We start from the raw sequence: 27,733 nt of genomic DNA on the forward strand, positions 1-27,733 counted from the left end.
TTTCTCCAGGTTTGAATAGGGCTTCATCCATCAGCTACATTTAACAATCCTTAAGGTGGTGTTGGGGAACCTGTGGGACTAGGACTCCCATCATTCCTGACCATTAGCAATGATGATTGGGGCTGCTGGGAATCAGAGAGTAACAACATCTAGAATGACCACAGGTCCTCATTTCCTGCCTTCAGAGTCTTCCTATTCCACCTAAAGGTATTGCCGTAAATTATTCAGCAATGCTAAGTTTATTCTTATGTGAAGATGACTCACCAATCAATGCTGTTCTGCAGGGTAACTTTGTTTACTTTTAAATTCTAATTCATTTATCACAGACTGTACTTTTACAGTCCATTACAATTAAACTCCAAATTTACACACACATGTGTGTGTAGTGGGTTCTGGCCCAGAAACATTAAATCACTATAAAAAAAATTTAAGTCTTATCATTCAACTGCATTTTTCTGGCAATTTACTCTGTAATTCCAAGATGGTGAAAATGGTATTGTTCCCCACCACCACCACCACCACTTTTCCTTTTCATTAATCAACAAGATTTTAGGAATAATGGACCATTCTTCCTGGATAATGGAGATTTAAAATGCCCCCAAACAGTGTGGGCTACATCAAGGAATTCCTGTTTGTCCTTACTCTGCCAAGGCAATTCTCCTGACCTAGAATTTGTGGTGGCAAATCAAAGGCATACTGGCATCATGTAGTGAAAGAATCCAACGTGGCAGCATCTTTTTTCAAGAAACAGCAGCAATCCTGGTGCAAATCAGGAATCACTCCTATGAAGTCACCATTTCTTTAAACACTCCCTATTTGTAGCTATGATTCTCTTTCCTTATCTGTGTTAATTGTGCAATGCATCAATATGATGGACTCATTTGGGACTTGGGACTTAATTTTCCTCTTTATTATTCTTCCCAAATAAAGGACAATGAAAGATGAACAAATGGGAGGGACTCGGATTTGCGATAGTAAAATTAGTGATTTAAGAAAAATGTTTCTGCACAATTTAATTATTGCCCTCTGATTCAAAGTTCTTTTATCTGGTTTCAAATACAGCTAGAGTGCATGCCTCATTCGCTGTACAATAAAACTATAATATAGAGCTCTTGACAGATTCCATCTATCTATTTAGGTGGTACTACTGCTGAAAAATATCAGCTAAAATACGTAATTCAAGCAGTATTCTGGCACTGAAGTATCAGCTAATCAGTCTTTAAGGCTATGATGCTCAAAATCTTGAAGAATGAGCAAACATCTCTTTATCAAAAGAGAATGAATTATCACTGTGGTTTTGGTAAGTCACAGGAACTTGGCTTATCTCAGAAGACTGGTTATTATTAATAGGCAGTTCCCAAAGCTCCTTAGCTCTATATGGTCTCTGCCTGAATTTAATGAAGACAGGTCAGATATTTTTCACACTTCTTTTCACCCACAGCATCTCTAACAGGATTTCTATGTATTTGGTAGTTAATTATATCAGGGACCACACCAAGCACACTAATCCTTCTTCTGTCTCTTTAAGCAGTTAGACATGCTTGATCAAGGTATTTTTCATTTATACAGCTCCCAGCAATGCCATCAACATTGTCAAACTTTGTCAAACATTGTCAAAATAGCCAGATTTAGCTAATTAAGCAATGGCTGAAGCCCAATTCAAACCACTGTAAGTCTGAAATAGGTCCATTTTGAGCCTAACACTGATTGCGTACCTTATTATTTATTAATTTACATATCACATATATAACAAAGTGGCTTCTGAGCAATTTACAACTACAAAATCAATCCATAATTCAAATACACAATAATATGAAAACTTCCTTATAAGAGCTGGCATCATCACATCTTGTAGGTCTAGAAGCATATCTACATAGAGTACCGTACTTTTCGCACCATAACACGCAGTTTTCCCCCCTTAAAAAGTAAAGGGAAATGTGTGTGCGTGTTATGGAGCGAATGCAGGCAGGAGGAGCCGCTCTTGCTGGCTGTTCGGCAGCCTCTTTTCCTCCGCTTGGCTCCCTGAGAAGCCGGCAACAGCTGAGCAACAGCTGAGTGTCGGGAGACAGCCTCTCTCCCTCCTGTCTGCCTGCTCTATGGCTTTTTAGCGAGGTTGGAGAAGGGAGGCAGCTTGGAAGCCGGCAAGAGCTGCCTGCAGCTGTAAAAGCCAAGGTGGGAGAAGGGAGACAGCCTCTCTCCCTCCTGTCTGCCTGCTCTATGGCTTTTTAGGGAGGTGGGAGAAGGGAGGCAGCTTGGAAGCCGGCAAGAGCTGCCTGCAGCTGTAAAAGCCAAGGTGGGAGAAGGGAGACAGCCTCTCTCCCTCCTGTCTGCCTGCTCTATGGCTTTTTAGGGAGGTGGGAGAAGGGAGGCAGCTTGGAAGCCGGCAAGAGCTGCCTGCAGCTGTAAAAGCCAAGGTGGGAGAAGGGAGACAGCCTCTTTTTCTCAGTGTCTGCCTGCTCTATGGCTCTCCCTTACACACATGTAAGTGGCTCTTACTCTGCTTTCTTTACAATGAGCTGGAAGGAGGGACAAAGAGGGCATCCCCTTCCGTCCCTCCCCCAGCACCTCACCGGTAAATTCAAACAAAGCAGCTTACAAGGATCGTGTCCCTGCATCTCCTCCTCTTTTTGCTTCAGTTCGAGGCAAGGCAGCTGCACAAATGTGAGTTCCCCCTCTCTCTTCCTTCCTTCCCTCCCTCCCTCCCTCCCTCCCTCCCTCTTCCAGCTTCAAAAAATATTGGGGAGACAGCCAGGTAAGCCCCACTCACATACCACAATGGGGGATGGGGGATGACCCCCTCAAATATTTAATGGGGGGGTGAAGGCACCTAGGCCCATAGGAGTTAGCTGCTTTGCCTAGGACAAATGTGAGCTCTCCATCTCTCTTCCCTCCCTCCCTCCCTCCCTCCCTCTTCCAATTTCAATAAAATATTGGGGGGGGGGCAGGTACAGGTAAGCCCCATCTCACAGACTGCAATGATCTCAAGACAAAGTGCATGCACACTGGTACCTTATATGAATGGCAATGCCCATCAGCATGGGGGGAGGATGACTCCCTCAAATATTTAATGGAGGGGGTGAAGGCACATAGGCCTATAGGAGTTGGCTGCTTTGCCTAGGACAAGTGCGAGCTCCCCCCCTCTTCCTTCATCACTGTATTGGAGATACCATACATTACTGACAGTTCCTTCATTCACGTGGTTACAAAGCACGGATCCACATGGATCCTCAGGATTTTTGCATTGGGCTACCCCAAACTCATCGTTAGATCACATGTCTGTGGCCACAGCATGAACCACAAAAATCATACATCCACTGTTTTGTTTAGAATATTTTTTTTCTTGTTTTCCTCCTCTAAAAACTATGTGCGTGTTATGGTTGGGAGCGTGTTATAGAGCGAAAAATACGGTATGTATGACAAGAGGTACTGTTGTTATAAGTAACCATGCCACCTGTCCGTCCACATTACTCTTACTCAAACATGTATTTAGGGAGTAATGCCAGATACTACCCAACAGTGGCAACCATGACAATTTTTATATAAAGTTTTTAGTACCAGAAAAATCTATGCTACAGTTTAATGAAATGTGCCCTTTAAAATGATTAAATAAACTCTGGAAACAGTTTATTTAAGAAATCACCAAATACATAAAATAATTCATGGAAGTAAAGAATTATTTTATGTATCTGGTGATTTCTTGAATTTCTTTGGGATTTAAGCACTCTCAAGTATTTCAAATCTAAACCTTTTGGCAAAATCAAAAACTGGAAGAGGGTTTCGTTTCAGAACTAGAATTCCATTCTTCCACCTACCCTCAGATTAAATTTAACCAATATTTTGAAATATGTAAATTAACTAAGATGATGTAACATGGCAGTTTCTGAAAACCCACTATCCGAAGTCATGCATGCATGTTTGTATGAAACAGGGCATCAGGAAAGGATCCTCCATAAGCAAATACCACCCTCCCAATAACTACAGCTACGGCACTAGCTAAAGTATGCAGTGATAATTCTATGGCAGAGCTTTCCAAACGTTTCATGTTAGTGACACACTTTTTAGACATGCATGATTTCGTGACACGGTAATTCAGTTTTACTAGCCAACCAGAGGCTAGACTAACACCTTTCCAGCCCTGGGTGGAATGCGGGAAATGTTCACACCTACACACTGCAGCCAACACACTAACATGTCCTGCGCACAGTTTGGAAAGCTCTATTCTACGGTATCTTCTATCTGAATTCTCTTAAAACTGCTATTTTTGAGAGATGGCTTTCAAACTCCATTTTCAAAGCCTTTCACCTGAATATTCCTAACCACAGTTCATAGTGGTTAATTCTTAACAGGATTATTGTCTCTCAATTTCTTTTTGCTTGCAGCAACCTATCAGCATTACTCTGTTCATCTTCTTTTGCTATAGACATGCTAATTTAAAGTACTAAAGCTTGGTTCTGTTTCCTTTAATACAATATTCTGCGATGGAGAACATGAAAGGTGATTCAACAGTCAATTCTTTTAGTTGCTTATCTGTAATGAACTATAAAATGGACAGAAACTCTTCTTATAGAGCAAGAAGAATATTTATATTAATGTGAAATAATTTACCTTTTGAGTATATTATGGCTCAGTATTTAAGTTATTCATTTTAGAAGACTAGTATAATACAAACAGAGGAACAAAGCAACCACTTTGAAATTTTTCAAGACAGTTCCACTGATGTATCTTTGTTACAATGAAAATGTATAACCTGCAATACAAATTATTAAAACATACTTCAATCTTCATCTGCAGTATGTCACTTTACTACCTACAGGAGCGTATGTGTTAACATTGCAATAGCTAAAACACTAACATTTTTGACTAGTTTAAGTTCCTAAGAACCAAAACAATTCTATTCTATATAAAGCTAAAGAAAAATCTCAGCCTGTTTTCAGCACACAAGAACTGAACACTGCTTCAAACCTTTATTTCCTGCTCTCTTTTTTTTAAAAAAGCAGGCTTCATTTACTTTAAGAGGCAACAAATTGCACAAAAGCAAAGAAAAATGTTTCAACTGCAGCACTTTGTGCCTGGTTTGCATTTAAACCAGCTTCATTTCTGAAGTGTGTTCTGGAAACACATTCTGAGGAAATTCATTGTTCTACTTTCATGTTTTATTGTGTTAAATCTCTCACTGAAATTATAACTCAATTTTGCACTATGTCTGAATATACAAGGAACTGTCAAATCTGCTCCCAGTGAAGGATTACAGCAGTTCTGCTGGTATGGGGCTCTAGTTTCAAATGGCTACCTCCACTACCAGTAGTTCTATTGTCTTCTGCATTGGGCTGTTTGTGTTCACTTTTCACCAAAATCCACCCTAGACCAAGGATGTATATCAAGGAAAGAAATGGCAATAAGCAGCAAGCTCTATAGACAACTAGCTTTAAAGGACATTACTACTAAGATTTAAACAATAAGTATTTTTACATTTAAGTCCTAATGTTTATTTATTTCTTAAGTATATATACCACCTTTCTGCCAAGACATGGAAAGCAGATTACTATTTTAACACTAAAACATATGAATGTTATAATATGAACAGTTGGTCAGGGGTTTGGTGGTGGAAGGGACAGTCCAGATGAAATAGGCACTGATGTTGACTAGCTGCCTCCTTTGCTCTCTTTTTCCTTTCCCCAAGGCAGCTGTGATAATGTCATGGAATAATTGCCTTAAAAACCTGTTAAACAGCAATGTGATATATATTATCCTGATTGGGGGAAAGAACAGGATCCGGTCAGCAGGCCAGATTCTGAACTACCCAACCCCCTGCAGGACACTTTAATAGGTAAGCCAACTTCAGAAACAAAAACTCTTAAATGTGCTTTCAATTCTTTTCCTTCCTTTCTTTGCCACTCAGCTTGAGTTCAGACTGTTGATGCAAAGGAAAATGTTCCTTTGCAACTTGGATTGAACTCAAGTCAGGCTGCAAAGGAAGATTCCTGTAGCCAATACCAGCAGGGTTTGCAATCAGTACAGATCGGATCAGCATGGATGGCAATCTCTGCTTTCAGCAGGAAGAGGCTGCACTCCAGGGCTTCTGATCTGGAACCACACGGTTCTTGGCTTTCATGATGTAAGATAGTTAGGATATATATGTAAGAAAAATGCAAAAGGTGTGCACTCCCCCCCCCCCACCCTCTGCAGTAAGAAGCAAGAAAACCATTTTCACTGGATACTAGGGGGTGGAGATGGTAACCAAGCCCAGCAAATGCTGAATACTATATTCAGGCCCACATCACCCCCCAACCCAAATATCACAATGAGAAGTAATTCATTACTGTCTGACAATAGAAATTACCATTTTCAAACTATTGCACTTGCCACAATGAAGTTTTAATTTTGCAACTTAAGGCTGCATCTGAACTTTAAAAAAGCAGATTTGTTTAGGAAATCTGGAATAAAAAGTTGCATTTTAATGTAAGTTTATTGTTCTAAATTTGCATGCCAGAAATGCATTATACATATCAAAGAGACATTCAAGAGGCCAATACAAGTACAATAATTGCAAACAATATGCACATTTTTCCAAGTGTTATATTGTGGATCTGCAAGTGGTGACAGACTACAGTGGTACTCACCGGAACTTTATTTCCGATAATCTGCATGCAGTGATCAACGGAGAGCAGTAATAAGAGATAAATAAAAAAAGCAGAATTAGTAAGCTGAAGCATTTCACACAAGTAGCCAAGAGCTTAGTAGTTAGTAACTGTTAATGATATTTAATGTTAAAACATAGAATATATTCACAGAGTCATTTCAACAAGCTGAAAAACAAAATACAAACTGAATTACAATTGTGTACTTCCAGAACATTTTAATATGAAGAAATGGGCTTATTTGGCTAGGGATATGTTATTTATTAGTTCATGCATACACAAGAACTGAAAATGCTTATTTATTAGGCACACATTTAATACCTGCCATCAAAATTAAGCACACTCTTTTGAGTATCGTTTTATAAAAGTGGCATACTGCAGCAAATAACTTAATTTCCAGCAGTACTTTCATTATTTTCCACAAAAATACTGTATTGAGGAGATGCCTGTAATACCAGCATTTTAATTTGGATGGTACTTCACTTGAATTAAAGAAACCCATCTGAATGTTTAAGTGCTTAAATGTAACGCATTGGAGTAATGTTTTTCCCAACATGAAATCTTATGTATTTCTCATCTCAAACTGGGAGTTTGTTTTTAGAACTCTCAGGGTTCGTGACAGGGGACAAGTTATCGCCCTACATCTCTCCTTTGCACTGATGTCCAAGGACATGGGATTGATTGAAGAAAAATATGCAACCCTGAATTGGGACAAACTAGCACTAGACAGTAAATGAATAATTATCTAGCAGGTAGTTATATACAGCTCTTATGGCACATGCAGATGTATGTTCTACAACAATTATAGAAACATAGTGGCTCCTGTAAGTGGTCCCACCCTCAGTTGCCACAAGTGTGTCTGCAGGATGACCTTGCCCGAAGTGGGGTGGGTGGGTGGGTGTCAGTAACAGCTTTTCTAAACAAGTAAGTTGTCTCACTGAAATTTTTTTTTAGGAAGTGGTCTAATTGTTGTAATCTTATGTAAACTGTTTTGTGAAGACCACCTGAAAAGCCGTAGATAAATACCGTAAATAAATTTAATAAAAGTGCAACACAGCTGGCCACAACTGCTGGATAATAATAGAACAGTATTTTGCTATGTACTTAGGCATTCCAACAGTCAATGCAGACAACTGCTATTGCACCAATACTGAGAACTTCGTGGTAGACCTGCCTGCTGCCTCATCAGAAAAGCACAAAGTCACATTACTACGTAGAGAGCATTTCTGGGTAAAGTAATATTTTTGATTTGCAGAAGGCACCAGTTTTATCTTGAACCCTTGATATAAACCAGATTCCCACCTCACCCTATGTTTTAATGCCTTTCATTTCCTAAGAATGAGCCATAGTCAGGTAATAGAAGCAGTGTCAAAATCAGTATGTCTAAAGCAATGCCCAGTTCTCAAGCACCCACTCTAGTATTTTAACTGATTTAAATATTGAGTTATATTCTGAAAACACACCTAGAAACCTTATGGTGCACAGTGGGTAAAATTTATCTGAAAAATAAATTATAATTTCTCCACTTCCTGTATCCCAAATTGTGCTAGCAGGACAGTAATTTTGGGAATCATATACCAGCATGGACACTCACCCACACACCCACAATTCAAATAATATTTTCTGCATATAATTGTAGCAATAGGACTGCTCTATTTGGGTATTTTGAAATGTATGAATTGGAGTACAGTGGTACCTTGTGTTATCAACTTAACTCGTTCTGGAGGTCCGTTCTTAACCCAGAGCCATCCTTAACCTGAGGCAGCACTTTCACTAATGGGGCCTCCCACTGCCGCCGCACCACCGGCACACGGTTTCTGTTCTTTTCCTGGGGCAAAGTTCTCAACCCGAGGTACTACTTCCAGGTTAGTGGAGTTTGTAAACCAAAGTGTTTGCAACCTGAAGCGTTTGTAACCCGAGATACCACTGTACTGAATTGGCACATAACAGAGACAGGTATGGGAGATAACAGATTAATCAGCATACTTTTTAAAATAAAATCATGCAAACTGTCAAAGTCAGATAAGTGTTATCAGTAAGAGAAGAATGACAACATGCTTCATATAAGGCTGGCTCCAAGTTTAAGGGTCACAGTTAACAGTAATCTGTGCCAGACAGCTGGATTACCCAACTGGGATTGTAGAGGTTGATGGGCAGTGGGATGACAGGTCTTTGAGAGTGGGCTATGTATCTCTTGCACCTTCCCCTCAGGTTTTGAGATGTTTTGTTTCAACTCTGCATATATGTCATTTGGGTGCAATGCAAGGCTAAGTTCTGGTGAGACCCCTTGCTAGCCACATTTGTTTCCCAAAGGCATATAAATTAGTATATGCAAATTGCACTTCCACCCCAAGTTTTTTAAGTATGTAGCAACACGGGGTGGGGTGGGTGTGGCTATTTTAATTTCCACAACACCAAGTATGTTTACATAACTGTAAATAATTAAAATGGTGAGTAAATAATTAAAATGGTGAGTGGTTCACAGATCCAATCACCCAGCATGGATAGAGAGGGGGGCAAGTGTAATGGGGTGTCAACAGCTGCCCAAGGACCCCTGGTACCAACACCTGTCCTGGCTATCAAAGAAATGTTTTTGAATTCCTTAAGATCAAGGTCACAGTGGAAAATAATGGCAAGTTACTGCACCTCACTGACACGTATTCATTTGTTTTTCAAACAGTACTCTGCTCAGTAAGATGCAGTTTGTGGACAACTTTACAGCTGAGATTTTGCTATAAACATTGCCTCCTCTAGCTACACTTTTCTTGGCCTAGAGTTGGCTGGCAGAGTTTGGTTTAGCACCAAGTTCTGAAAAATGTGTTTGGTATACTAACTATTTTTGTGTACTACTAAAAAATGGTGTGTGCTTTCTCCCTTCTAAAGCAAAGTTGGCATTAAAGTTATTGTACAAAGCACCGCACTTGAAGAAACAGTTGTAGTTATTCATCCTCTGCCCACTCCCCTGCCCACCCCCCGGTCAGATAATGTACAGATTTCTTCCAGCTTTCTTTTCTCTCATCTGAAGAGCTGCTGCATATCAGAATGTTACTTATTAGACTTACATTTCAACTACGTGAAGCATATGCTAAGTTTTGATATAACTGGCAGGACATTAAAAATAAATAAATCTTAAAGTTGGCACACCAAGCTGCTTTACTAATACAGGACAAAAAGCCATGCTACAACCTCTGGAAAAAGTATACCTTTATTATCCAGTGTTCAACATTAACTTTACGATCCTAAGATACAAAACCATGCATAATTACCACATTTTTATCCTAATCTGGCCTTTGACATCCAAGATGTATATTTTTAGGACCCACTCTATTCTTGTAATTTGTTTTAGAATGTTTTAATGTTGTATCTTAAATTGTTGTGACCTACTCAGAGCCTAGGGCTTGCTGAGCAGAAGGTTGTCTCATGTTATGAGCAGTTTCCAGTTACGAACGGCCCTCCAGAACAGATTAAGTACGTAACACGAGGTACCACTGTATTGTCAGTGCAATAGTATCCATTTGTAGTAAGGTTGCTGGTTACTCAGCAACTAAATTACACTCAAACATAGAGCACAGGTACCCACTAAATTTGCAGTTGAACAGGCGAAATAAACTGTAGCACGGAAGACAGTAGCAGTAGATGATCAATGATTCACAGTGGAGCAGGTAAGGGGTCCTTACCCCTAGCCCAGCCCACCACCGCCACCAATTCCTCCTACAATCCTTAGTAATAATGGCTGCTTTGGATCTTTTCTTCGCTCCCAAGGAGATGAAGAGGTCACAGAATTTGGACTCTATGACTGAGCTGCCATCCACCCCAAACTGACTATTGTAAGAGAAGCTTTGGAGCATATGGGGGTGGGGACAAAAGCAGTGATTTGCAGGTGGCTACCAATAAGGGACGCGGGTGGCGCTGTAGGTTAAACCACAGAGCCTAGGGCTTGCCAATCAGAAGGTCAGCGGTTCGAATCCCCATGACAGGGTGAACTCCCATTGCTTGGTCCCTGCTCCTGCCCACCTAGCAGTTTGAAAGCACATCAAAGTGCAAGTAGATAAATAGGTACTGCTCCGGCAGGAAGGTAAACAGCATTTCCATGCGCTGCTCTGGTTCGCCAGAAGCAGCTTAGTCATTCTGGCCACATGACCCAGAAGCTGTACGCCGGTTCCCTTGGCCAATAAAGTGAGATAAGCGCGGCAACCCCAGAGTCGTCCGTGACTGGACCTAATGGTCAGGGGTCCCTTTACCTTTACCCTGGGACCTTAGAGTAAAGGGCAGGTACAAGTAAAATAAATTGGATTCACTAAATTTATCCTGAAAAAACAATATGGTTGATTTACCATAAAAAGGTTAGACTTTAAGGCCACTTAAGTGAACAAAGAAGGATTTTCATCAAGCCTCTCTAGTCCTGGTGTACCCATTATACCTCACTGGCTTATACACATCCTTAGTTCCAATGTTCACCAGTGAGAGCAAGGAGTAAGGCTACACTGTATAGCTCACTTCTCATGCACTGTATAAGTGTCTCTAAAAGTTGGGCATTATACAGTTGTACATATAAAGGTTTATTCTGCATCAGGAACCCCAACCTTTCAGAGTTCTAGATCCTAGTGAAGTCCCATTCCCATAGTCCTTACTCTCATGTTGGTCAACACAAAGCAAATAATGCCCCAATTAGGATTTTACTGCTATGTAAAAATAAACTTGAATGGTTATATGAATTATTACAACAAAGTAGTATATTAATGCAAGGTTAGGAACACAGTTCTAATCATTATTTAAAGATGATGATCTTTCCCCATACAAATACATCCTAAAAAATAGCTTTAAACCCTTCACATTATTCTTACCAATAATACTTTTAAATCTTGATGAAGTTCAAGCAAAATATTTTCAGTCTATTATCCTATATTTTTGTTTTAATGAAGCTGTGAATTGCACAACAGAATTACATTGAGTAAGATGTAATGCCTTCAACTCAGATTTTTAAAGACATGTGTATGAGGCCCGTGTGTCCAATTTACAAAGTGGCTGCAATGTGTATTTTCACTCATAACAGCTGAGATCAACAAATAAAACAAGTTATTTCAAATAAATTTAGTCATGTGTAGTTTAAGTTTGATTGTGTGTGCTGTTACACTGCCTCAACTTTGGAATTCTCTTCATTCTGCTCCACATTTATACACAAATTGGGCAAACACAAATATAATCTCATTTACTACTTCATTTTAATACATGATTATTCATGCACTGTTATCTGCATTTTGCACTCTGATTTAGTTATGTAGAATGATTATATTTCTGCCTTTAGGTATTTGAAAAATAGTACTGAATATGCAAGCTTGGGTTTCCCAAAGCACTTTACTATAAACAATAACTTGAATACAAAACTGGGAAAAGATTCATTGGAATTTCAAAGTAAAACCGTGCACATCATGTAATTCTACTGAAATAAGGCTAGTGGCAAATTTCACTTATCACTTGGAAACATATTTCTGCCCTTGGATACCCAGGCAAATTAGAAAGCATGCAGCTAGTATGTCTGGATAGTGCTACAATGTGTGACTTAAGTTGACATTCAGCAGCTTGTAAAGGAGTGCCACAAGAGCTGAAGGAACAAATGGATTAGAGTTAACTTCAGGTGGTTCTCGGCAACTGCTATGTATTGTGAATGTTTTCATTAAAAGAAAGCGAGGAAGTGATCAAGAGACATGCATGAAGACATGCATAAAATCTCTTTAACATTGGATTAAACCTAAAATCCTAAATAGTTTTACTCAAAACCAATCTCTGTTCACTCACTTCTAAGTAACATTTAAGGATAAAGGTGTCTGTCGCATGTATGTTCAAAAATGTTTTAAATGGATACTGTGAAAATGATAAATTCATGCATCCTTTTATTTTCCTATTAAAAGAACAAGTTGGTAAACCACAGATGGAAATCTTCAGACTATCAGACCTCCTCATTTGGGCACAAAATCCAGTTCAGCTAAGCACCTGGCCTACATGACATACAACATCAGGTGTTCAGCAGGTAAAAACCTGGATCAGCCAAAGTGGTTTGCAGGCCCAATCAACAAGCTGTTCAGGGCACCTGCAAATATCTGCACAAAGGACTTCACATGACCCAACAATCTCCTGCTTGTTGGGTCCTGAAAACTCCTTTGCAGAACATTCTACAGTGGGGTCTTGCACAGCATTCAGCTGATTGCCGCAGAGAACTCTGATACTTTGAATGATTTCTCAACAAAATGTGTGGGCAAAAAAAGTTAGGTTAGGTAATGTCATTGTGATTAACAGGTGTGTGACCTCAACTGCCTGTCATATTTGGTCCATGGGTGTGGGTGTGTGAAAACAATCTGGTCCACTGTAGCTCCGCCAGCTCTGAGGTAGACAACGATCAGCGGAGAAATATACCTAGTGGGGGGAAATGCTTCCTCACTTGTCCATTAACGGAGAACTTCAGCATCATAAGACTTCACCTTAAAAAAAATTAAGAGTTCTTTGTATGCTCATTGAAAGTCAACATTCATTGAACATACAAATATGGTATTCTTATGAAGACACTTAAACTGTCCCACTTTCAGACTTGGAATGTGACACTGTGCCCATTTCAAAGCCTAGAAGAGCAGATTACCTAACAAACTATACATATTGTCCCATGAAAAGCAACGGGTTATTTCACGGGAAGGAAAGCTGCAAACTAGAATTCAACAACCTCAATCTAGGTCACTAAAGTGATGTTTTATTATCATCATAATCATCAGGTGTTTATTATTTCCCACTACTTCTGCAATTAGAATCACTGGTTAGGTTTCAAAGAACCCTTTATGTATGTATATGAGTGCAGGAAGGTAGTTATTGTGTTGTTTGCTATGTTATTATGTTTGTGTTTTTATACTGTAAACTGCTCTGTGATTCTTGGATAAAGGGTGGTATATAAATTTAATTAATAGTAACAACAATAATAATAATAATGCAAGCAAAAGTCATTTTTCACAATAGTTCCTTGCTACATCAAATAATTTAGTGAAGCTGTCCTAATAGGCTGTATATGGGACTGCCCTTTGAATGAATCAATTTGAAAGCCAGAAACTAGGACAGTCAGCCAGTACCAAAGAACATGGTTTGAAACTAGGATACTTTTACACCTTGTTTTCAAATTACTATCAGCATCTCCCACATTTGTGGCATTTACTGTGTAAGAGATACTGAGAAAAGCCCTAATGATTATTCTGGAGCAGTGGATTTAGGATACTTAATGGTTTACAGTAAAGACAGCATCATGTTTTAGATTACCAAGCAGTTGTGAAATATGTAATACATTCTAATTAAGGCTTTTATCCATCGTTGAAGGCATTTTAAAGGATTTTATGAAGAAAGCTTTGTAAGCACTCTAGGAAGGATAAACTGAAGCAGAAATCTGAAGATTTGAGTTGAAACTGCAGATGATGTTAAGAGTATTAGTCTGACCTATCTTTGAGGGTGGGAGACTTCCTACTTACAGATTTGGCAGTTGCAGAAATGTACTGGACAACCATCTCACGTTTTGTGGTCAAGTCCTTATTCCGTAAAGGAGCTTTTCGTTCTTCATTCAGGTTCATGTCTTCCTGTAAGTAAATAATCATAACATTGCCAGGATTGGATTAATATTTCATAGTTTCAGTTAATCTTCATGAGTACAGATGCTAAGAATTGCTCCATGAAAGGAGGGATGACTGGTTTACTCTAGACAGGTTATTTCACATCATCATCCTAAGCTATCTGTTTATATGAACAACATTAATGCACAATTTCCAGCATGCTCATATACACACATGCTCAATGCTAAGCAACAGAATGCAACAAGTCCAGTAGTGCAGTTAACTGCCCAAGTAATAATTTGGGGTCTAACTCTTCACTCACATCTCAGTAAAACAAAATAAACTATGTTTTAATGTGAGCATGCAGTGCCCTGGTGCACACAGCTGGAATTTTGGCCATTTCACTCCTCTCTTGGTGCACCTATGAGGAAACAGGTTAGAGTCTGGTTTGTTATGTGGAAACCCAAACTTATATTTAGTTTCTCAAAAAGACCACAAGTAGTAAGCAATTTTTTAAAAAATGACTTACCACTTGTGTGGAGAAAAAAGAAACTACAAGCCCAGGTTCAAATGCAGTAACAACCTTAATTCTGGTCTGTTTCCTCCCTGGCAACAAAATATCAGGAGCAGAGAAGGTCCCATGGTTTCATCAGTGTGCATCAGCACATTCACATTAAAACACAGCTTATTTTAACTATTTTAAAATGTTTCATGTAACCAGGCCATATACAAACATCCTTCCATGATAACATTCCAGGTAAGGAAGCAAGCAATGACCTTGAGAAAGACACTGAGAAAAGTCTCTCTATGATGACAATAGCTTTCCGAACCGTAATCTGCATATACTGTTCATTCATTAGGCATCTCCACCACACTACAACTCCTGGCCACTGATTTATCTCAAAAAAAAAATCAAAAAAAAAATCGGGGTAACATCCCCATGGCAACTGAAACGTGCCTTCCAGTCCTCTATCCAAGACAATCAAATTTAAATGTATGTTGAAATATTCACACACTAATCTATCTCCTTCTCATTCACTATTTAATTAGTGTCTGCATTGGTCTTGGAGCAAGGATTAACCGTTTTGCTCAGAAGCTCAATAACAGAGTTACGACAACTGATAACACAGAAGTCTAATTTTATGTATTGTTCACAATACAAACACATGCTTGTCAAGCAAAAAGCTTACCATCATTTTTTCAAACAAATCCATAACTTCTTTTTCTGATAAATTCATTGAACGTTCATCAAATAGTGGCTGAGCCACTGGCAATTCATTTATAGAAGCCTGGGAGTCAATGGGGTGCTGAATGAGAAGTTTCTCCTTTTTGACGCCCGATTTCCTAAAACTGGTTATTCTGTCACGCTGCAGAAAGAACACAAATACTTTCTATTAGGGGTAACATATAAGAGAAAATCATTTACTTCCACTTTGCATGCTAAAATTAATAATCATGCTGAAGATAATTAAGCCATACAGCTACAATTCTGAGACTGTACTTCAGAGCTTTGTTTTGCCTAATCGTGGGGTGTACTCCCCTTTAAAATGCAATATTTCTGCACAGAATATAATGTACAATTTGTCTATTTAAATCAGATGCAATTTTAGTCCAAATAATGTGGTGCATAGCATCACTTGCCCTAAAACAGGGCAATGTGTAGTCTTTTAAGTTCTGAGTCTCAAAATTCTCAACCAAGATAGCTCAAAATAGCTCAGAATTTGGTTTAAGAAAAAGTGAAATCTAATTCTGTATAAGTCAGACAAGTAGAGAAAATATGCTCATTTTGTATAAAAGTATTTTGCTACTAATCAGGAAAATCTGGATCTGACTGGGATTTCAGAAGATATTACCCATCCTTTTTGAACCGTATTCCCCCCCCCCCCCAGCCTTTAATGCTAGAAATCACCATGTAAGGATGAATTTCCAAAACTAAACTCTATGCTTGTGTTCACAGATTTGTAATGTATACAGCTCTATCTATATAGGTAAGCATTCAAAGTCTTCAGATAATATCCAGTTCTCAACCAGAGGACGGCTGAACTGGATATATCCAAAATGGCAGAGCCATGGTTTACTTAATTATGTTCATGAGAGACTTGGATCAAAACATCTTAAAAGTCACTCTAGGTTTAAGTACAGTCTCTTTTTTAGGATTCATCAGACAAACAAGTTAGCTGTTATATTGCTTCAAGATCTTTTACAAGCATTAGCTGAAGGGAACGTTAAGCAGCACAGAATTGTCAGTAAAATGGTTTAGTAGATTTCTTCTCTGTGCAAGTACTGCATGCAAGCTTGCATATTCAACAGCCACTACTTCTCCTACTGAATGGTCTTACAGGAAGCATGGAACAAAGTTTTGCTTAAAATGAATTAACTGGATACAACCCAGTTATGTGAGAGATGGGTAATATTGGAGCTCTACAGGAAATGCTTTACACCCTTGTTCTTCATGCACATAAAATGCAAAATTACAGTGATAGTCTATTTCTTCAAAGAATAGAATAATTTGTAATATCCATTATAATGGATGTGTTCTTTAGCATACTTTAATAACACTTATTAAATATTCATTATAATGGACGTTACCTGTGGCAAATATATCATGAGTGATATAGACAGCAGGGGTTTGTGGCACATTTTGATAGGAGCTATAGAGCTCATATACCAAAAGAAAGGCTAAAGTCAGGCACCTTAGCAGGCTATAAGTTAGATGCAAATACCACATCAAGGGATAGAGAGGGAAATGCTACCTCAAACTCTGGACTTGACTTGTAATGCACTTGCCAAAATGATTGGCCACCACTGCTCTGAAGTGTTACAGGGTGCCACATGTCATATTACTAATGAAAGAGACAGTATTCACATCTACATCTGAAAGTCTTTGCCAGCATCAGGGTTAAAAGGATTAAAATCAGGGAAGTATCAGGGAAAATAGTTATTTAAAACCAAATAGGCAAGAGATAGCTTTTCCAAAGTTTGTTCCCTTATAGCAAGAACAGTGAACCTATGGCCTTTCAGGTGTTGCTGGAGCATAACCCCCTTAATCCCTAGACACTGGTAATGCTGACTGGAGCTGATGGGAGTCAGGAGTCCAACATGTAAAGGGCAAACAGCTTCCTCAGTCTTTCCTTACAAGGTGGAACACTTCACAATATTCATTTCCTACTGGTCATAATTACTCTTATGCAGCAGAAGCAGCATGCACTAGAAAGAAACACAAACCCAGCATGTAAGACTCTTACCATATCATCTGCCAAAGTTTTTATCTGAAGATTCTAGTTAATTTTTTAAAAAAGAAGAAAAGAAAACAGTATATTACCCAACATACCTTTTGAAATTAACATGAAGTTCCCGAAGCTTATTTTTTACTTGTTTCTAAAGCTTTTTTCATTATTTTCTCACAAAATGCTTCCATACCAGGTATGACGCATTTAAAGCCAGCACTACCAAATTTTATTTTGACTGTATGTTACTAGTATACCATATCACTTCAACCTCATTTTGACATTACTGTATCATTGTCAAAAAAGAGAGAAATTGGGTGTTGGGTGTTAACAGAGAAAAATAAATAGCATATAATACAACATTACATTGGTCTGAACACACAGCAAAATATTTATACACAATACAGGACAGTCTTTGACTAAATAAATAAACTGCTTAGGCAGCACTGTGGTTCACACCTTTTTAGTCACCAAATAAAGCTTTGTTCAAAAAGTTTGAAGAAAACCTCTGAACTATATGATACTCTAAATATATTACAAGTGACAAAGACAAGGACAATCTTCTAGCCAGTCCTTGTTATAGGTTTGTCTAAGGAGCTTTCTGGCTGGGTTGGTTGACAGTGAGAAAGAAGATGATATTATGAGCTGTGTGAAGCTTTTCCTATCCTCATCAGAAGGCTTTCATTTCCTGGTAAAACCTTATTTTATTGTTTGAAGAATGGCCCAGAGATTTGCCTTAAGAGAAAATTAGCTTGTGAGGCATGAACAGCATCTTACACACTTTACTTAGTACAGGACATACCAAATGTACAGTCCCTCAAAATATGATGTAGCACTCTTTATACTTATACTTCCAATGATTTATCACAGAAATAAAATGGCTCAAGGCAACTGTGGATCAAGTTATTGTCCCCTTATAGTGCTAATAGAAAGACGGACATTATCTTAATACAGTGGTAAAGGTAAAGGGACCCCTGATCATTAGGTCCAGTCGTGGCCGACTCTGGAGTTGCGGTGCTCATCTTGGTTTACTGGCTGAGGGAGCCGGCGTACAGCTTCCGGGCCATGTGGCCAGCATGACTAAGCCGCTTCTGGTGAACCAGAGTACTAAATTCGTTCCGGAGGTCCGATCTTAAGCTGATACTGTTCTTAACCTGAAACACCACTTTAGCTAATGCGGGCTCCCGCTGCTGCCGCGCCACCGGAGCACAATTTCTGTTCTCATCCTGAAGCAAAGTTCTTAACCCGAGGTACTATTTCTGGGTTAGCGGAGTCTGTAACCTGAAGCGTATGTAACCTCAAGCGTATGTAACCTGAGGTACCACTACATAATAATAAATGTTATTTATACCCCGCCCTCCCCAGCCAACACCGGGCTCAGGGCAGCTAACACCCGATATAAAAACAAATTGATTGAGATAAAACTTGAAAAACAAGATTAAAATACAACATTAAAACGCAGCCTAATTTCAATGGAAACTCAAATCAAAAACTTTTGGGGGGGATGAAAACGTCAAGTCTTCACCAAGGCTAACTATCCAAACTGGTCCTACATGGGCCAGAAAAAAGCCAGGGAAGTCCCCAAATAGGAATTCCATCACAGGAGGAGAAAGGAAAAAAGAAAGAAAGAGGGGGAGGGAATCAAATTTATTCCAAGCCGAAGACCAGGCAGAACAGCTCTGTCTTACAGGCCCTGCAGAAAGAAATCAGATCCTGCAGGGCCCTGGTCTCATGAGACAGAGTGTTCCACCAGGCCAGAGCCAGTGTTGAAAAGGCCCAGCTCTGGTTGAGGCTAATCTGACTTTCTTAGGGCCCGGGACCTCTAGGGTGTTGCTATTTATGGACCTTAAGGTCCTCCGTGGGGTATACCGGGAGAGGTGGTCCCATAGGTACGAGGGTCCTAAGGTGTGAAGGGCTTTAAAGGTCAAAACCAGTACCTTAAATCTGACCCTGGACTCCATCGGGAGCCAGTGCAGCTGGAAAAGCACTGGGTGAATAAGCTCCCATGGCAGAGACCCCGTGAGGAGCCTCGCTGCAGCATTCTGCACCCACTGGAGTTTCTGGGACAGCTTCAAGGGCAGAATTACAGTAGTCAAGCCTGGAGGTGACCGTCGCATGGATCACTGTGGCCAGGTTGGGGCAGGAAAGGTAAGGGACCTATTTTTTTACAGCGTTATTCTGGATAAAACTTATTGGCCTTTTGGCTAACATCAAGTGTAATATACTGTACTAGGTTTATTATATGAGGTACTTTAGTTCACTTAGTGTTGTTTTACTTGGTTCTCTCTCTCTTACAGACACACTAAAGTATATAAGGATTGACACATTTTGGAATTAGATTCTTCTCTCCCACATTATAGCCCTGAACTCAAAATTCATTACATACACATACACTCAACACTACTTTTTCATATAACAGTTTAGATCTAACTATGGAACTCATGCTGTATTCTAATTATCCTAAGTGTACTCACCAATAGATGCATGTCACTAAATTTTGCTTGTTACTGCCAAGTAAATTATGTTGAAGATGTTGTTCATTTAAGCAACTGGTTTTAATGTGCTTTATACACTAATTTAAAGTGTAAAAATATTGATACTTCACTTTTAGGTCTATTGCAAACAAGGACCAAAGCTATTACAACTTGTGTTTCCTTATTTTTAACAATGACCAAATAACTTATCCAATGACAAAACAAGTCTTTAGTGTTCAATCAATGATACCATGTGAAAGTATACATGTCAAGCTGTTACCAGTCAATTATTGCAGTTAGTGTCCCTGAAGTATATCTTTTACTGATGTTTAGCTCCATTAACAGTCTGAACTCTAATCTTCCTGTAATGGCAGAATTGATATGAGGAACTTGGGACTAAAATTCATCTTACTGACAAGACTACAAAGTTTCTGAAAAACGTATGATCCCAAACTATTCAGAAAACTGAATATTTATATGGGCAGGAATAGTTTGCCTATTGTAATTCATTTCTCTAAGGCAGCCAGCCCCAACCTTGGGTCCCCAGATGTTGTTGGACTACAACTCACATCATTCCTGACCACTGGCCCTGCTACCTAGGGATGATGAGAAAGGCTGCTATAAAGAGTACATCCTTAATAACCAAAAAGCAACTGCATTATTTCAACACTGTCCAGTTTGAAAAAAACTCTAAAAACAGCCACACAAAAATCACCTGCACCCCAGTTTTGGCATATTTTTATTGAAACTTTTCATCATACAATACACTGGTACCTCCGGTTGCACACGGGATCCGTTCTGGAGCTCCAGTCGGATCCCAAGGTGTGCATATCCGGAGGTGCCGCTTCTGCGCATGCGTGCAGTACGCTTCTGCGCATCACAAAACCCAGAAAAATACTTTCTGGTTTGCTGCGCACATATCCCAAAGGATACGGAACTGGAGGTGAACATAAGTAGAGGTACCACTGTACAATTTAAAAAAACCTACTATAAATAAAAATAAAAAAGGAAAGGAAAGGAAAAGAGAAAGAAAAATACAAAGCCCTCTCTCAAAAGTAGATCTTAACCCTTGTCTCACACAGAAGAGGGTGGATCCTCCCAGCTCTCACCTGGGAGCTTCCGTTTCTTCTCCCAACCTCTTATCCTGGAAGATATTCCCTTTTCTGCGTCTCACACAGCGCTTTTCACAAGCCAGCCATCCCCTTCATACCCACACCCCAATTTTGAACTCTCTGGTAGAAGCAGAGGAGAAAAGGAAGACTATGTTCAAGTTTACATTGTCCTTCTGGCTCTCCATTATTATTTAAAGAAAATGCTTTGCTAAATTTCAAATTCTGTAGCGTGCATTAAGTACAGTACATAGCTTGCAACTATTATACAAATGAATCTACTAAAAATACTATTAAAGCTACAGCACCAGTAAAGCCATCCATGTATACAACAGCTTCATTTGGGGAAAAAAAAAAAAAAAAAAAGCTTAGTTTAACATATTAAATTCAGTGGCAAGCAGCATTACCACATGGAATTAACTTCAACTGACCACTAGGAGTCTCCACAGAACTAACAACAGTGAAAAATTTGATGTGGAAAGTGCAAGAGCAGGAAGATTAGGGCAGCATTTCTGAGCAACCACACCCACAGCTTCTAAAGAGGAGGAAAACCACAAGGACAAGAAAGTGGGAGCACGCAATGGTATACAAAGCACCAAGAGAGTATACTTTGCTTAACCACTAAGCATGTAACTGGCAGGACAGCAATTGGTCTAATTACACCTTCTAGCTGAAGCATAGGTTTGTAACTAGTTTGAAGTGATGCCTGTGGTTTTCCTAGGTATACAGCAAGGCACGTTCACTCTAATAAACAAATTACTGGGCCCACGTTAGATGTATCTCACACAGAAGGCAAGAACATATAAAGAGCCTAATTTCAAAAACATCCAAACTCAAGACCTAGGAGAAATTGTTGCTGTCCCCTGACATCTTCCACCTGAGGCAGCAATCATCCAAATTCTGATCAAAAGTTATACCACCTACAGAGCAGCACACAATGCTATGCATTTAGTTGCATCTAACACTAATGTTCTTATAGCAAAGATGGTTCCATACATGTTTCAAAGTCCTAATTTAAAAGTAGTAGAATTTACACTTGGAAATGATCTTAGCATATATATTAATTAAGTAAGTAATAAGTTACTTAATAGATTTATACATTTTGAGGTGCTTAATTTCACAGAAAGACAATTAAGAATTACTGTGTTATTTTAAACTTATTTTGCATATGTGTAACAGTACACTATTTTGGACTACTACCAACCACCAACAAGTCTATTCACATGAGGATAACCTCATCACATGCAGATGCTACAATTGAAAGAAGCACCCAAATTATCATTTTGATGATGAGAACATAAAATAAGACAGATAAGACTGTTCTCCTTTAGCTGCCTGCTGAAATCTTTTCTGGTTGGATGGGCCTATTCAGACACATAATTTGGGTATATTTTTATAACTTACGTGGATGCTGCTCTGGAGTTTTCCAGGAGGAAGGGTGTGATATATAAAATTAAATAAATAAATAAATAATGCATGCTCTGGCCATACTTGTGAGGCACGTTGCTTGTTAGGTGCCTAGAATGACTAGCAGATGTTCTAAAGGAAACCTAATGATCAGAACATAGCTAGAGATATTTGAGCATTTTGAATGGAAGAGGCCAAGATAATGTGGAAGCTAAGGAAAGGGGGTGAGTGTAAGGTGTGTGTGTTTCACAAAACCATTTGGGGGGCAGTGTTAGAATGCCCTGGGGGTGGAATGCAAAACTCTCCAAAAATGTAGTATACAAAAGAAGATATGCTACTTGACTTCTGTTAGGTCCTTTCCACTTTTGTCTTTTATTACAAAAGTGGAAAGGACCTAACAGAAGCAGAAGACATCAAGAAGAGGTGGCAAGAAAACACAGAGGAACTATACCAGAAAGAAATGGATGGCTCGTACACCCCAGGTAGTGTGGTTGCTGACCTTGAGCCAGACATCCTGGAGAGTGAAGTCAAATGGGCCTTAGAAAGCACTGATACAGTAATAACAAGGCCAGTGGCAGTGATGATATTCCAGCTGAACTATTTAAAAATTTAAACGATGATGCTGTTAAAGTGCTACACTGAATATGCCAGAAAGTTTGGAAAACTCAGCAGTGGCCAGAGGATTGGAGAAGATCAGTCTACATCCCAATCCCAAAGAAGGGCAGTGCCAAAGAATGCCCCAACTACCACACAATTGCACTCATTTCACACGCTAGCAAGGTTATACTTAAAATTCTACAAGGCAGGCTCAAGCAGTATGTGGACCGAGAACACCCAGAAGTGCAAGCTGGATTTAGAAGAGGCAGAGGAACCAGAGACCAAATTGCAAACATGTGCTGGATTATGGAGAAAGCTAGAGAGTTCCAGAAAGACATCTACTTCTGCTTCATTGACTATGCAAAAGCCTTTGACTGTGTCGACCACAGCAAACTATGGCAAGTTCTTAAAGAAATGGGAGTGCCTGATCACCTCATCTGTCTCCTGAGAAATCTCTATGTGGGACAAGAAGCTACAGTTAGAACTGGATATGGAACAACTGATTGGTTCAAAATTGGGAAAGGAGTATGACAAGGCTGTATATTGTCTCCCTGCTTATTTAACCTATATGCAGAATTCATCATGCGAAAGGCTGGGCTAGATGAATCCCAAGCCGGAATTAAGATTGCTGGAAGAAATATCAACAACCTCAGATATGCAGATGACACAACCTTGATGGCAGAAAGTGAGGAGGAATTAAAGAACCTTTTAATGAGGGTGAAAGAGGAGAGCACAAAATATGGTCTGAAGCTCAACATCAAAAAAACGAAGATCATGGCCACTGGTCCCATCACCTCCTGGCAAATAGAAGGGGAAGAAATGGAGGCAGTGAGAGATTTTACTTTCTTGGGCTCCATGATCACTGCAGATGGTGACAGCAGTCACGAAATTAAAAGACGCCTGCTCCTTGGGAGAAAGGCGATGGCAAACCTAGACAGTATCTTAAAAAGCAGAGACATCACCTTGCCAACAAAGGTCCGCATAGTTAAAGCCATGGTTTTCCCAGTAGTGATGTATGGAAGTGAGAGCTGGACCATAAAGAAGGCTGATCGCCGAGGAATTGATGCTTTTGAATTATGGTGCTGGAGGAGACTCTTGAGAGTCCCATGGACTGCAAGAAGATCAAACGTATCCATTCTTCAGGAAATCAGCCCTGAGTGCTCACTGGAAGGACAGATCTTGAAGCTGAGGCTCCAATACTTTGGCCACCTCATGAGAAGAGAAGACTCCCTGGAAAAGACCCAGATGTTGGGAAAGATGGAGGGCACAAGGAGAAGGGGACGACAGAGGACGAGATGGTTGGACGGTGTTCTCGAAGCTACAAACATGAGCCTGACCAAACTGCGGGAGGCGGTGGAAGACAGGAGTGCCTGGCGTGCTCTGGTCCATGGGGTCACGAAGAGTCAGACACGACTAAACGACTAAACAACAACAAATGTTCTACTTGTGTATAAATAATCCAAGTAGTGGAACTTCTCACTACTCAAAGAACTGGAGAACACAAAACAATATGATAGTTGTCCGAATATACACTAAGTTAAAGTTTTGTTACCATTCACAAACAGCACATTCTAAAATTCAAAACATTTCCATATGCCAGATGTGACTGTAGACCCAACTCCTGGGAAATATAAGTACTTGTAGTGATCAGTTGTCTAAAAAGTATGCCCAGTGTCCATCTACTGTAGAGGATGAAAATCTGTCCCTTGCTAGCAGATATGCTAGAACTCACAGGGTCCCAAAAGAAAGGATTTGTCCATTTGATCCAAACATAGGATTTCCAAAGCCAAACCTAAAGCTTCTAAGCCAAACCTAAAGCTTCTAAGCCAAACCTAAAGTTTCACAAAAAGCATATGACCTCTTCCTTGGACAGTATCACTTCAGAATGCAGATAGGAGATCACATGCTAAAATACAATCCCATGTAAGAATACTTTCACACACAAAACCAGCCCATGGGCTTCAGTCATCCTCCACAACATAATAGCTGTTTTCAGAATCCTAGGGGGTACCGTATTTTTCGCTCTATTGGACGCACCGAACCATAGGAAGGCGAGAACAGGATTTTTTGTTCCTTGTTCTCCCCCTCTAGAACAAGGTGCGTTCTGTGCGTTCAAGGTGCGTTCACCCGAATTCCCGCTGGGTTCTGGAGGCTTTGGGTTCCTTTTGACTTGCTCTTTGGGGCTGGCGGGGGGGAGCGTTGCTTTCCCCCACCGCCAGCCTCCAAACCAGGTCGGGGAACAGCGGGAAGGTGGCGCTCCACCTCCCCGCTGTCCCCCGAGCTTGTGGGGCTGGCGGTGGGGAGAAGCGCTGCTTTCCCCCACCGCCAGCCTCCAAACCAGGTCGGGTTTGGAGGCTGCTATCCGCAAGCCTTGGGAGCTTGCAGATATCTGCCTGAAGCCCGGGGCGCACTGCGCAGCGCTCCCCGGGCTTCGGGATGCAGGCTGCTATCCGCAAGCCTTGGGAGCCCGGCGGGAACTCCCGCCCAGCTCCCAAGGCTTGCGGATATCTGCCCGAAGCCTGGAGAGCGAGAGGGGTCAGTGCGCACCGACCCCTCTCGCTCTCCAGGCTTCAGCGAAAGCCTGCATTTGCTCAATAGGACGCACACACATTTCCCCTTCATTTTTGGAGGGGGAAAAGTGCGTCCTATAGAGCAAAAAATACAGTAATTCAAAACCACAACAGTAGAAATTCAGAAAAGGCACCACCAGTCAAGAGAATGCCAACATATTCAATGAACAGTATCAATAAAGCCAATAGAAATAAGATTTCCTTCAGAAAACAGAAATCTTGTTCAAATAAGGAGGAAAAGGAACACAAGCTCTAGCAAAAGAAACACAAGCAGGAAATAAGGAATAAAAAACAATTTGAGGAGCACATCACTAAAAACAAAAAGGCCAACAATAACAAGGTATTTTACATGCATTAGAAGCAGGAAATTGCCAATGGAAGTCACTGGACCTTTGAATAACAAGGAAATCAAAAAAGGAAGGAAGAGGCAAATATTAAAATGGCAAATATGATTCAGTGTTAGCATATGTAAACTAATGCATATATATGTTTATAAGATCTGAACTTGTAGTAACTAACCAAGAAAGAGACCCTAGACTTGTGATGGATGTCAGTGAAAATGCTGACCCAATAGATAGCAGCTGTGAAAAATGCAAATGATGTTAATGACCCAAATCAAAACGTTGTTATACCAATCGCTCAATATTCTCAGTGGAGAGGATACATTAAGTAATATGTTTGAATGTTGAATATGCAAGTGTATTTGTAGAGACAATGGGTAGAACAAACACTATTAGAAACACTACTAGATAAGTGTTTAATGGTCATTGTATGTGTATGTGTTTAAAAACCAATTATTATTTTTTAAAGCAAACTCTATGTTAAGCAAAGTTGGCAACCCTTAAAGGCTGTCCCTTTACCTGCAAGGTATGATTTCAAACCATGTGATAAAAAATGGACAGCCTGACATTACTGTGACATGAGGTGCCAGACAGGTAGCTGGCACTGCCCACTTGTCAAACCAAGCCCTTGGGAGTAAGGGAAAATAAATATCTGGCTGGCAGGCCTAATCCAGTCCTGCCTTGTTTAAAAGGCAACCTAATTCCTTCACTCATCCTGTAATTTTGAGGTTCGTTTTCATGGCATGAAACGAACTCCTGATCACTTTCAGGCTCATTGATATGGTTCCAAACTAAAGAAAAACCCTATTTCAGGAATACTAAAATATAATAGACTGCAGCCCCAAGATTCTTTGCTGTTCCCATTTACGACACTTACATGATCGTTTAAGACTATAATCCTACACTTACCTTGAAGTCTCACTGAATTCAATAATACATACTTCTGAATGTGCATGCATATGAGTGTACTATATAGAAAGTCTGGACCCTGACATGCTCTGAAAGTATTTGCTGCCTATGTTTCTTTGTAAAGTTGGTAAACTTGGTGTGGTTTGTGGAGCCATTTGGGTGGGGAGGCACCAAATCCACACAAAGAGCCTCTTGACATAAATTACTATCCATACTGAAAAATCTGCAATTTCCCATGTTTCAGTCTCTGCAATTCTCAAAATGACTCAGATTAAGTAACCTTCTACAATATAGACACATGTTGGTTTGTGTTCAAAAACGTTACAGGCAAATATTTTTTATATGCTTTGATGGAATCTACACACACATAAAAACATTCTGAATATGCTCTTATTAAACTGAAAAACAGCCATAGTAAGCATTCATTCCAATGGACACTTAAACTTATTTATATTCTGAAATGTTTGTTGTGGTTCTTCCAATATGCTGTCTAGCTAATGTCAGCTACAGCAAACAGAACCAACAATATATGGAAGAATTTGGTCATAATTTGTGCCAACATGGAAGCCAACTCTCATGAATTCATTACTGACAGCATAGTATCAACATATATTTATACTTTGCTCAGTGAAGTCTGCATAAAACTCACTATTTTCCTATGCTACATCTGTACTTAAATTATTGTTCATTGGTTTAATTTACCACCAGTTAGAGAATTAACAAGGATCCAAAGCTGGTGGAGTTCTGCAGACTGTTCCGAACGACTATCTCTTACTCTGTTTATAGAGATTTCTGCCTTTAGTTGAGTACAATAAGCCAATTGTTGTGTACTTTAGTTTTTTTCTAATATGTTCACCATCCATAGTTCCAAAAGCTTACTGGAA

At 39.7% G+C, this 27,733-nt stretch overlaps 1 protein-coding gene across 7 annotated transcripts in view; it reads right to left on the reverse strand.

Moving 5' to 3' along the window:
• Positions 1-27,733, reverse strand: part of DIAPH2 (diaphanous related formin 2) — a 348,598-nt gene that overhangs the window by 309,527 nt on the left and 11,338 nt on the right. For 4 of the 7 annotated variants that reach the window (XM_077922409.1, XM_077922408.1, XM_077922404.1 and 1 more), the window contains exons 2-5: positions 17,461-17,493; positions 15,406-15,582; positions 14,138-14,242; positions 6,621-6,641 (exon numbers count right to left, since the gene is read on the reverse strand). In XM_077922409.1, the coding sequence (XP_077778535.1) occupies positions 6,621-6,641; positions 14,138-14,242; positions 15,406-15,582; positions 17,461-17,493 (336 nt within the window). The remainder of the gene's footprint in view (positions 1-6,620; positions 6,642-14,137; positions 14,243-15,405; positions 15,583-17,460; positions 17,494-27,733) is intronic. The other 3 variants (XM_077922406.1, XM_077922405.1, XM_077922407.1) reach the window with 2 other exon arrangements.

This window comes from Podarcis muralis, chromosome Z (genome assembly GCF_964188315.1).
Source record: "Podarcis muralis chromosome Z, rPodMur119.hap1.1, whole genome shotgun sequence".
In the NCBI taxonomy this organism is placed as follows: Eukaryota; Metazoa; Chordata; class Lepidosauria; order Squamata; family Lacertidae; genus Podarcis; species Podarcis muralis.